This window comes from Lepus europaeus, chromosome 1, assembly GCF_033115175.1.
Source record: "Lepus europaeus isolate LE1 chromosome 1, mLepTim1.pri, whole genome shotgun sequence".
Lineage (NCBI taxonomy): Eukaryota > Metazoa > Chordata > Mammalia > Lagomorpha > Leporidae > Lepus > Lepus europaeus.
The window spans coordinates 101241360-101254124 of record NC_084827.1 but is presented as its reverse complement, the minus strand read 5'-3'; the positions used below and the strand labels follow the sequence as shown (position 1 = coordinate 101254124).

Here is a 12765-nt window from a genome sequence, read left to right as displayed (position 1 = left end):
TGTGTATGTTTTTTCCAATTCTGAAAATAACCTCTGACCAAATCAAGAGATCATATAGCACATAACACATAGGCACTTGATAAAAAGCATTAAGGCTGAATTCTAAAAATAACCAGTGCAGAATAATTTTGTTAATTCTCTGCAAATCACAGAAGTAAATACACAGTTCATCTTTGCAGTAAAAAAAAAAAAAATCCTCCTTGTATTTACATACACATCCCAGGTCACAGGGAGAGAAATCTAAATAACGTTAGCCGCATGTGGTTTATGAGTTAAGTGGCTGCTGATCTTGGACGTAAGATTATCTTTCAAGATGACTAAGTGCACACATCATTTGAGGGCAAATGAGGAGGCTAATGGGAGCTGCATTCCAAGGGTTGAGGCTTCGATGGCTTCGTGAAGTCCTAAGTGGGACCAGGCTGCAGGGGACACAAATCAATTTGGGCCATCTGTCCTCTGAAAACCCTCTGGCCACCCACAGGCCCTGAGTCAGCATCCAGCGGCTGACCAGCGCCATCTGTCCTACCTGAGACTTCCTCATTTCCCCTCTTACAGTTTCAGACCTTTTCTTCCTCACCATCTGCACATCCCCCCATTTGTTCAGTGCGTACATGGGAGGCTCTGGGTCTGACTGTGGGAGAGTGTATCCCAGAAGGCCACAACAGCCAGGGCTGGGCTAGGCTGAAGCCATGAGCCAGGAGCTTCTTCAAGTTCTCCCACGAGGGTGGCAGGGACCATCTTGAGCCATCTTCTGCTGCTTTCCCCAGCTACCAGCCAGGAGCTGGATCGTAAGTGGAGCAGCACGGAATAGAACCAGAGCCCATATGGGATGCTGGCATTGCAGGCAGAGGCTAACCCTGCTATACCACAACGCTGTTCCCTTGCACAAACCTTTAAGTGAATCCTCTGCATCAGCTAATGACCATGCAAATCTTTCTGGTTCAGACAATTCCCCACACAGCACTTCCAACTGGAGCAAAGTATGACCATTTAAGGCTACCTCTGGCTCCTCTCCAGGACCCCCTGACTAAGCTGTGTGCAACTTCCGGGATGGCTAACAGGACACACCCCCAGGTCCCAAGCAGGATCACAGCTTGCGACTTATTTCTAGGCTCTGGCCCTCATGGTGAAGGGACCCGTCCTGGCCAGGGGAGAAGGGGAAGCCACCGCCAAGCACAGGGCTCATTTCTGAGCGGGAACAGCCATGCCTGTGTGAGAGGCTGCCTCAGCCCTGGAGAATGCAAACGTTCCCACCTCCCTCCTTTGCTGACCAATTAGAACATGACACTCGTTTTACAATTTGTGACAACTGCAAGGAGTAAAATTACAGGAGTCTGAAGGGCATTCCAAAGAAAGGCTGAAAAGCCCTAGTTCGACCCAGGTGGGGCTGAGAGGGAGACTGGAAATGCCTCTGCTGTCCGTTGTCCAGTTAACAGGGCTTCAGCTTCAGAGTGCACAGAACTGCCTCAGCAACCCCCAGCCTGGCTAACTTGATTTCAACCTTGACTGAGCTGAGCCGAAAGCCGCAGCAGGGCCACAAGCCACCAGCTACGCCTGCTTCCTATGGCATTTGGAGACACTTGAGAGAGCAGTGAAGCTTCAGCGGCTTGGCCATGGGCCCCGGTGGCCCCCACCTACTGGAGCGTGTCCTCACTCATGCCTATGGGGGATGCTCAGACATTTCCGGCACCTGTCTCAGACTCACCTTCAGTATTTAACAAGAAATGCTTTCAAAGTCCTAAACGCCACTCAGGGCCGAGAAAAATCAGAGGCAAAGCAATAATTTCATGCTGCACTAAACCTATGCTAATGCCTCTACAATTAAATAATTTATACACTGATATGTACGCGCACATACTGCTTGTAACATCTGGGTGAGAAACACACCCCAAGATGCAGCACGAGTCTGATTTGGAGGCAAAGTGAGGATGAGAAGGAAGGGGTAGCTTGTCTGCAGCAGAGAGAGAGAAACATCCACTGAAACTGGAAGTCACGGACCAAACGTTCCAAGGCGAATGCCAGTGAGTCCAGGGCAATTACCAGTTAGCGCTTTAAGAAAACTGAAACCCAACTGGTAACTATGTCTGTTGACTCCCTAGAACACTACACACAGTCCTATGATCCACTGGGAGTATTTCAAAAGGAAAAAAGTAGTCAAAAATAGTAGAAAAGATGACCCCACTTCTGGATTAATTTTAAAGGTTTCACATTCTACTTTTTCAATAAAGGAAAAAAAGTGTTCATGTCATGTATTTTTGAAGATGCACAGCATTCCAAATCAATCCCACTCTAACAAAGAAAATCTCTGTGTGGTCAAATTATCTCCAAATCTAGCCAACTCTTACAATCTTTCATCAAAAAAAAAAAAAAAAAATCCCACTATACTATCCCTCTGTACTACACAGTTAACACACAGAACACTTGCTGGCCTCAGGAACTAGTCTGTACCCTGAAACCCCAGCAGCCGGGTCCCCCAGGGGCAGTGAGCCAGGCCTGCAGTTACCCTTCCTTCACATGCCAGACCCTTCTCTGCCCCACACACCAGCACGCCTTTCCTACCAAACTCCTGTCCAGGTGGATCTAGACATGCAAATGCTGAGAGATTTCAGTCCACACTGCTTCAGGTTTTACTCCAATCCTTTCAACACTGAGCACTGCCTGCTGCCTGCCTTCTAATGACTCAACAGAGTCTGTATAACTTGAATTGTACTTTGTGTTCATACTTAAAAAATCTTTCCATTCCCTCAGAGCTGGGGGTCAGCATTAGGAGCAGGAAGCTGGACAATAAAGAATCTACCAGGTTCTAGTTTGCTAACAGATACCATGAGATAAGGCACTTGACTATTTCCTTGCAAAATATGCAGTCAGATTTTAAAACATGCAACACAGAAGAATGAAGCAAACCCATCAGGCCAAGTAGACTCTGCTAAACCAGGAGGTTTCACCGGAAGTCTAGCTCAAGGCATATGTGGAAGACAACGAATGAACACAGCAGAGATCAGCCTACAGGTGAAGCTCAGCTCACGCCCACTGTCATTTCACATGGCAGGAGACCACATGAAAGAACACCACGCAGAAAACACACCCCAAATGGGGTACTTTGAACACTGTTCAAGTTAATGTCTTAATGCATTGTAACAATTTTGAAGTAGCTTGATTAAACTGAATACCAGTTTGCTTTTTTGTTGAAGAAAATAAAGCTGTCATGTTCCAGGGTAATACAAATGACCCATTCATCACAATAAAGTAAATACGGCCTAAAGTGCCTTGGGTGTGATGTGTCACGGGTGCCGGGGACAGCAGTGGGGGGACACAGAGAGCTTTTGGAAGAACCCTCAGTCGATACCAGCACATCTCCCTGGCAGAAGGGCCAAATCCTTCTTCTGGAACAAGGCCATTCTGCTTGCTTTGAAGCAGAATTAAGAGTTATGCCTCAAAACTTTTCCATTAGGGCCATTTATTTATCGGCAGCTTCAGAGTTCCATTGTAAAAAGCACCCGACAGCAGCCAGTGTGACCCACCACATTCTGAAGCAGCAGTATACATTACAGGAAAAGCCTTTGATGTAGGAAAAGAGAACGTGGGTCCCGGTGTTAGTAGGGGAGACACCCTAAGCACTGCATTAGCACCGAGAATTACCCTAACAAGCTCCTCTTCTAAATTCAGCCCATGAGAATGGAGTTTAGAAACTCAAGATCTTAAAAAGCCGGCACAACGGCTTGTCTGCAGAGTGGCCCTCTCCTTGGCCTCTCCAAACTCCTCTCCTTGTTTGACAGCTACCCGCTGACCAGTCCAGGGAGAAACAGTCACCTGCATTTGTCATCTCCTCTCTCTCAGTTCTGGTGCTGGATCTTGCTAAAGCATCTCTGTCCTGCCTGTTTGCACCTCCTGCATTGACTGCTCTCCCTTCTGCTGCTTGGGTTTTAATCTGTGAGCTCTGTTATAACCAAATGATCTAAAAACTTGCTGTATGACGGACTTTCAACCATACAAAAGTGAGTCTGAAAGTTAAACATTTTTGGATACTAACAAACTCACTCCAAAAAATTTCTGTTTACCAAGATGCAATATGAAGTTACATTTTTATTCAGGCTTAAAGTAACAAAGAACCAAGGGAAGAGATTCTGTCTTTTCTTCCCTTCTATCCAAAGAGCCATATGGTCCATATCACAGATTTAAAGAAGAAAAGGTAAGGACCTGACCCAAGATCACAAGCTAGCTTCGGTCTGGATCAGATTCCCAGGGGGACGACCACTGGGCACCTGGGACTCCGTGAGATGCCCTTCCCAGGAGGGGCGTGCCTTACCTGCAACTGAGTTGGGCCGCGGCATTATTAGCGAGCTGGAGCTCTGAGAATAGGGGACTGGACCATCTCCAGCTGAGGATTCCGCTTTGGGCAGGCCGCTCTCCGCCGGCCCAGGGGGCTCCTCTTCTGCCACCGGGGAGCAGTTATCTGCCCTGCGATCATGAAGCACTCCCTTCTGAACCCCTAACCTTAGGCTTCCGTCTTTATTCCACTCCAAACTGGAGCCACTCCGGTCATCATTTTCAGAAGAACTCGTAATTGTGGCTGAAATGAGAGACCAAAACACTTTGAAGGAGGCCGGGCACAGCTGGGCCTGCCGAGAGTTAAAACCCACACACGCTGCCCTCCCCGGGATCAATGGAAAGTTTTCCGGTCTGCACAGATTTTTATCAAAGTATGTTTCATACAATGTGTTTTGGTAAATTAAAAGAATGCTGCTTATCAGGGGAAATAAACTGCTAAATCACTCTACAGGGAAGGAAAAAAACTGATGGGAAGATAATGAAAAAGCTGTCTGAAAGATCTCAGAGTTAACGGTAAATATATGTAGTCAGGAGATAATGTATCTTCTCCTTTTAACAAAGATGGATTGCTCACACAAGAATTCATATCCCATTAAATTCCTCTGAATCTTAAAATATCCTTCCAAATTAACAACATTTGTCTGCAGGGCGTTGTAGGAGGGTACAGGGGCCAGCAAGAGGATGGTTAATGCAGAAAAGATACAGGAGAAAGTCTACGGAAACAGAAACACAATTATAAAGTCAAACAGAGAATTTGATCCTTAGAATGAAAGTTTATAACATCTGTTCATCTTGATCCGGGGAGACTGGCTTGACTGATGCCTTCAGCAGCGCAGAATGGAAAATCTCTACGCACCCAGCACAGGGAAAGTACTAGCACGGGAAGGTATGCTCTCACTGCAGAATGAAAATGTAACCTCTAACAAAGAAAACCAGCACGTGAGGGGGAAAAAAAGGAGGAAATTTTTTCACAAACATTTTGGCAAAAGAGCAAGAGCAATACCATGGCAGACAGCAGCAATATCCACCCTACAGAGCTTCTGCAAATAGCCACTTGGCATTGAAAGACCCTAAGGAGCGTGGGATCCCTGACCAGGACAGGTGACCCAGGCCCCAAACACTGCCGCACTGCTGAGTCCTTGAGAACAGGGACTGTGCCTGCTAATTCTTCTGTGTTCCCTCTTTGGTGCCTGGCCTTTAACTGTGAGCCTACTGAGCTGGAAGTGTGCCCGGCCAAAGTGCATTCAAACCCAGGGGCCTGGATGAGGCGGTTTTATCCATACACCATGATGCTCACTTCACACTTCATGAGCTGATTGGTGGATCAGCTCAAACAGAGTCAAAGGGTCTGGGCTTGAAGTAAAGACAAAACAATTTCCTTGCTGTGACACAATTTACAATTCCAAGACCGCCCAAGCTTCTGGGGCGGCCCTTTCTAGCCCTCGGGCTACTCCCTATTAAACATCACCCCTGCACAAGGAAGTCTCCTTAGAGTATCTACTGCAGGCTCATCGTTCCTTTCTTCTTCTTCCTTTTTAGTATTTATTTATTTGAAAGGCAGAAATACAGAGGTGGGAAACAGGGAGAGAGAGATACAGATAGATATTAAGAGAGAGAGAGGGAGGAGAGAGAGCGCTATTGATCAATCTTCCATCCTTTGGTTTACTTCCCCCAAATGGCCGCAAAGGCCAGAGCTGGGCTGATCCAAAGCCAGGAGTCAGGAGCTTCTTCCACGTCTCCCAGATGGCTGCAGGGGCCCAAATACTTGGACCATGTTCCTCTGCTTTCGCAGGTGTGTTAGTAGGGAGCAGGATTGGAAGTGGAGCAGCTGAGACATGAACCAGTGCTCATATGGCATGCTGGCACTGCAGGCGGAGGCTTTACCCATTACGCCAGTGCCAACCCAAGCTCATCCGTCCTTTTTCTGTACAGCACAGGATCTGGCACACAGTAAGTGCTGAATAAGCAATTACTTATTGCATCACAGAGGAAATGAATAAACATGAATTCCACTTGTGGTCAGAAACACTGGGCTTAACTGTACTGTTACCAGCTGGGGGTCTGACCAAAGCCCAAGCTGACTTGTAATGGAGTCTGTCACGCCTTTGGATGCTCATTTCCAATATTCTATCAGCAGTGTTAAACCACACCTCCATCTCTCTGGAACCAATCACAACCTTCCCTGTTTTCAAATGGATCATTTATCTGAGCACAAATATACCAGGTAAGACTCTGCTATACAAATGCTGCTGTGGGTGCTGGTAATAGCAGCAACTAACAGTTACTGAAAGTTTATTGGATACCAGGGACTACGCCAATGCTTTACAGAACAGTCTTATTTATTAATGAGTATCACTTATTAATGGTGATTAATTATGAATGATATCAAATTAGTAAGTTGAAAGCACAATAATACAAACAGTCGTGGAACACAGGCTATGTTGTAAGTCCAATATTTGGAGGCACAATTAGGTAGGTTCTAGGCTATCCCACCATGCAAGTGAGAGGAACAGATTCAGATGAGCAGTGGGGGTAATTGAAATTGGCTTTACTTTTGTGGCTGCTTTATTTGGGGCACTTTTTTTTTTTTTTCCATTTTTGAGAAGCAGAGACACACAGAAACAGAAAGACAGAATTCCCATCCAGTGGCTTCGTATCCAAGTGGCCACAATGAGTCTGCAGCCAGGGGCCAGGAACACAGTCCAGGTCTCCCCCATTGATGGCAAGAACTCAACTACTTAAGCCACCATCACTGATCCCCAGGGTCCTCATTGGGGGGAAGCTGCACTCAGGAATCAAATCCAGGCACTCTGATGTGGGAGGCAGGCATCTTAACTGCAAGGCTGAACTGTCCACTCCTGGCACATAGTCTTATCGAAAAATAAACAAAGCCAGAGTGTTGTTTTTCCTCATTTGTTCCCTGAAATTACCACACACTTCAGAATCAAAGCCCCAAAGACCTCAGGCAGCAGAGACTGGGGACCAGACTCCTCCACTTCCCATTACAAGTGACAGCCCTGACTTTAGGGCCCAAAGAGCAGCTGGCGCAGCCAGGAAAGCCTAGCCAGAGCCCACAGATTGCAGGGCAGGCTGCAGCACCAGGACTCACTAAGAGCACACACCCTACACAGTGTCCAGGACCTGAAAGGTGGAGCCCTGAGGTCCCAGAAGAGAGAGGAAGGAAAAGGGGTGGGAGGGAAAGGCTACAGCGACAGCAGCTGGGAAGAAAAGCCCCAGAAAGGCAGCCGTTTCCTAAGGAGGATGCTCTAAAGCCAGTGTTTCTAAGTGAGGAAGGAGAGGCAGTCTTCCCTCATGGCCCTTAGGAAGTTCAAGTAAGAGAACCCAAGAGAACTGAGCCCCAAGGAGCCGAGAGGCTCTGACACCACGGGGCTCCCAACAGAGATGCCCCTCTTCACAAACATTCCTCCACAAGACCCAACACCAAACCCAGCCTCCGCGGGCGGAAGTCCCAGCGGTGGACCCCACACCCAGCCTCCATGGGCGGAAGTCATGGCGGTGGACCCCAGACCCAGTCTCCGTGGGCGGAAGTCATGGCAGAGGACCCCAGACCCCAGCCTCCACAGGTGGAAGTCCCCGTGATGGACTTTCACGTGAGCTCAAAGAGATCTGCTAAGTCATGGAGCAGCTCCATGCCCCGTGAGTACAGCTTCCCCACACAACCTACAAAGCACACGGAATAGCACAGCTCAATGGGCTCCAAAGGAGAAGGCTAGTTCCTTCCATACGCCACAGGCTACTCAAAAACCTCTCTCTTCCAGGCTAACAGAATTCAAACTCTTACCTACTCGTCCCCTCCAAGCAGGTGTGTATATACACACAAACATAACTAGGGCAGCACCTTAACTACGATGATTTAAAAATAAATAAATAAAAAAATAAATGCTATTTGCCATTTTCCAGAGATTAAATAACCTTTAAAGGTCTCTGACGACTCACAAATTCTTTTCTTTGAGAGGCAGAGAGACAGACAGCAAGCTCCCATTGGTTGGTTTACTCCCCAAATGCCTGCAACAGCACAGGTTGGGCCAGGCTGAAGCCAGGAGCAAAGGACACCACCTAGGTCTCCCACACAGGTGGCAGAAACCCAATTACTTGAGCCACAGCCTGCTACCTTGCAGGGTCAGCATTAGGAAGCTGGAATCAGAAAGTGGGAGCTGGGACTTGAGCCCAGGTATGCTGAGTAGGACGTGGGCATCTCAGCTGGAGTTTAAGCCACAAGCCAACCACCTCCAAATTCCAACATTTTATTCCTTCAACTGGTAGAGATGCCAGCTCAGTCAATGGAGGCCATTATTACCCAAACTGGGTCGCAATCACTCTTCCAACAGGTGTTCCAACCCTGCAACACGAGTGATCTGTCAGCCCCTAAGCCTCTTGTGGTCGTCAGGTTGGGCAGTGCCTCACAAGCCAGCGTTGTGTTAGGTTTGCTGCTGCTCACTGATTTCCATGCACTACTGTAGTTTGTAGTTTGAAAATCTTCCTCTGGAATCACAGCACATTAAACCAGTCCTACCAGTACCCAGGGCTGGAATAGTTCCAAGGGATCTTCTCAATATATTAGGGTATAGACAAGCTCCTCACAATCCACGAGAAGAGGCGGGCAGGCTGAGAACCATCAGCTCCACTTCACTGGTACAGAGAGACACAGGAAGAACTAATCACACACATGTACACGCACACAGAAACACACACACACACACACACGCACGAATACCGGCTCATGCAACCACAGCTCTTCTGACTACACAAGCAGTGTGATTTGGAAAGCCCCTTAACTTGCTCAACACCTAAGAGGAGTCCTGAGGGTGCTTCAAAAAGTCCATGCAAAATTAAAAAAAAACCCTTTTGCACCAAATAAACTTTAATTCCATTTCCATGAACTTTCCGAAGTACCCTTATTACCTAATGCTAAACATCAGTTTGCAGATCACGAAGTCACCCACTCAGGTTTTGCTATGAAAGCTTCTACAAGAAAATGGTAATCCTTGTCCTTCCAAACTTTTCCTCTTAAAGGCTCTTTTGATATTGAATGGGGATCTGAATACCATCAGAGAAAGAAAAAAATGTGAGTACAGGTCTAGAGCCCAGTAAGTAGTTTGGCGGGATCTAAATCAAGTTATAGCGGGCATGTTTGTCTTGACAAATGCCACCTTCTGTAGGCAAGTATTTCAAAAAGCTTGTGAAAAATGGGTATTACCCTTAGGTTCCATCTTTCCATGAATGATTTAAAGTACCCTCATGCTTGATTGTGGTTCTGTCTTTCCTTTGACAAGCAGGGAGCTTCACAGCAAACTTTCTGAGCACTTGGAAGAACAAAGTTCTATTAACCTGACTCCTGCCTGACTGCATCTTTTCTCTCACACCTATTTCTTCTCCCCAGTTCATAAACCCACTTAAAAAGGAAAACCTGACCTGTGCTTACTGCACATCTATTTGTGAGCAATTCTTATCCACTGGGGAGGAATTAATAAATAAACAAAGTAACCTTTGGAAATAACAGCTTAACCTTGTGAGCTATGTCCCAGGCTCTGTTCCAAGTCTTCCTTGGATCCCCACTCAGACTCCCTGTAACAGTCCCCTGGCCATGGAAGCCCCTAGCACCGGCTCCAGGATGGTGCTACACACTGTTCTGATCGTAAAACACCAGTAATAGACAATTTGTGGCACTCATCCCAAATACATGTTATATACAAAAATACACATTTTGAAAGGATGGCAAAAAAACCAAAATTTCAATTTTCTTCAAGTACTCCATAGATCATCTAACCCTATCCATTTTCAAAACAAGGGCTCTATATAGAGTAATTTTCCTTTCCTGGATTGTAGAGAAAAGCAGATACACAGGTATATGTAAAATGTCCAATATATTATAAGGACTCAAGAGTGTTATCCTTACAGACAGTGTTGTAGCACAGTGGGTTAAAACCACTGCTTGAGATGCCCAAATCCCTTGTGAGCACCAGTTCGAGTCCTAGCTGCTCTGCTTCTGATCCAGCTCCCTGAAAATGCACCTGGGAGCACAGTGGCAGATAGCCCAGATATATCCAGATAGCAGACCTGTAGGGAATTAGCCTGGCCCAGCCCTGGCAATTGCATCCATTTGGGGAATAAAGCAGTGGACAGAAGCTCACTCTATCTCTCCTCTGTCACTCTGCCTTTCAAATAAATAAATCTTTTTTTTTTTTTTTTGGGACAGGCAGAGTGGACAGTGAGAGAGAGAGACAGAGAGAAAGGTCTTCCTTTTCCTTTGGTTCACCCTCCAATGGCCACTGCGGCTGGCGCACTGTACTGATCCGAAGCCAGGAGCCAGGTGCTTCTCCTGGTCTCCCATGGGGTGCAGAACCCAAGCACTTGGGCCATCCTCCACTGCACTCCCGGGCCACAGCAGAGAGCTGGGACTGGAAGAGGAGCAACCCGGACAGAATCTGGCGCCCCAACCAGGACTAGAACCCAGGGTGCTGGCGCCGCCGGCACCGCTAGGTTGGAGGATTAGCCTATTGAGCCTTGGCGCTGGCCAATAAATCTTTTTTTTAAAAAAAAAAAGTTCTCCTCACCATAAAAAAAGGATTTGTAGCACTTAAAAAAATGTTAAGCCTATATTCAGTTTAATGGTTGACAGAAGTTTAACAATTTAAAACACTGGGCCAATGAATTAAAGATCACAGAAGAAAAGAGCTAGTACTCTACCATTATTATCCAGATTCTGTGGAAATGAGAGACGGAAACAAGTGAATACAAAAGGCAAAACCAACTACCACAGAGACTGCCTCCTTGGAGCCGTCTCAGTGAAGATCACCAGCAGCCTTGGATTGCTAGGTCTAAGTGAGAGGGTGGCAGATGAGAGTGAAGTTGAGGCAGCAAGGATGGGCAATTCCCGAGTCCCCTTGACCGGACAGAGGGCTCAGCTTCTCTCCTTTGCACTCCTGCCTCACACCCACCTGTCAGTCGTTCAAGCTGCCAGGCCGCATTCTGAGTTCTCCCTAAGTGACAAAGAGAAAGCCTGCGTGGATGAAGCCAGCCTGCCTTCAACCTTTCTGGCCAGAAATGCCAGCCTATGCTTCTCTCCCCAACTCGGACCCTGACCCTCAAGCCCATCCCACCTGCAAAATCCTAACCTACACACAGAACAGAATCCCCTGGCTCACCTGCAACTCTTGACCTCCCTCAGGAGAGGGGTCCAGGGCAGGCCTAGGACGCCAAAGGGAATGTCCCAGGTGGGGTGCCCCGGAACCTTCAGCTCTGCCTGATTTCTGGTTCTGCAACTGCTCCCGGATGACAGCTTTGCACTCGAGGCCAGCCCCGTCCAACGAGCTGCAGGGCCCCACTCCCCTCCTGGCCTGGTGCCGAGAGCCCTGTGCATTGGATTGTGACAGCCAGATCTCTGTACCAAATCTCCAGCCCGATGCTCGCCCATGTTGCGCAAGGCGTGCTCTGCTGTGACATGCAGCAGGGCCGGGGAACCAAGCCATGGTGCCCAGCCTCATGTACCAGGCCCCCTGCCTGTGGGAACACCTAAAGGGAAAGCTGGGGGCCGGCTGGGGTGGGAGGGGGAGCACCGGAGCTGCCTGGCCCAGCCAGACTGTCTCAGCCCCACCTGCCACCAGAGAAGAGCCTGAGGACTGAGCTGCGGAGGTCTGCGGTGACCACAGGCTGCATGGGTTTCCAGTGAAGCTTCGCAGGAGCCGTCCATGGCATCCACAGACAAGTGGGCTCCTGGCCCGCCAGACGACTCCCCTCCCTGGAACTCTCCCCCACCTTTGGAAAAGAGCTTGAGGCACTTAGTGGTTGGCATTATTATGCACCTAGGGTGTGCAGCTTCCCTCAGAGGTGTCAATCAATGCCCTGTTTTAAACTCTTGTCAGCAATTCACAGGTGGACAGGTTTTGAAAACAGAGCTAGTACTCTACCATTATTATCCAGTACTGAAGGAATCTGCTCTTGGTACACACAAGGGAGTCAATACATGCTTGCTCCACCGACAGAACAGCCCAAAGATGACACCGTAGTCAGCAACACAGTAGAGCCGGCGCTCTGCTGACTCAGTCATCACCAAGGATTCTCTCTCATCCACTCTATGACCAAATTATATGTGTAGAGAAGAATTCTCCTCCTTCACCCAAGAGATAAAAAGGCTTCTATAATTAAGGATGATTTTTAAAATTGCAGGCAATGTAGCAAAATGAGTATTAACCCAGATTTGAAGCACTCTAAATAGTTATTACCAAATCAATTTCAAAGCATTTCAATTTTGGAGGGAGCAGGGCAACACAGGGGGCAACAAAGGGGCACTAGCATAAAAATCCAAAGGGCAGGATTTACAAGTCAAAACGCAAAGAAAGTACAGCTCGCCAGCCATCGCTGTGTGCCTCTGCATCTGATCATCTCCTGGGGACACAAAGTGCAGGAAATGAAAGG

The 12765-nt window shown here is 47.7% G+C and overlaps 1 protein-coding gene across 14 annotated transcripts in view; it reads right to left on the bottom strand.

Annotated features, from left to right (window-relative positions):
• Positions 1–12765, bottom strand: part of TANC1 (tetratricopeptide repeat, ankyrin repeat and coiled-coil containing 1) — a 342597-nt gene that overhangs the window by 58009 nt on the left and 271823 nt on the right. For 12 of the 14 annotated variants that reach the window (XM_062187057.1, XM_062187068.1, XM_062187066.1 and 9 more), the window contains one exon: positions 4307–4570. The exons of the other annotated variants lie outside the window; for them this stretch is intronic. In XM_062187057.1, coding sequence (XP_062043041.1) covers positions 4307–4570 — 264 coding nt within the window. The remainder of the gene's footprint in view (positions 1–4306; positions 4571–12765) is intronic. 14 annotated transcript variants of the gene reach the window in all.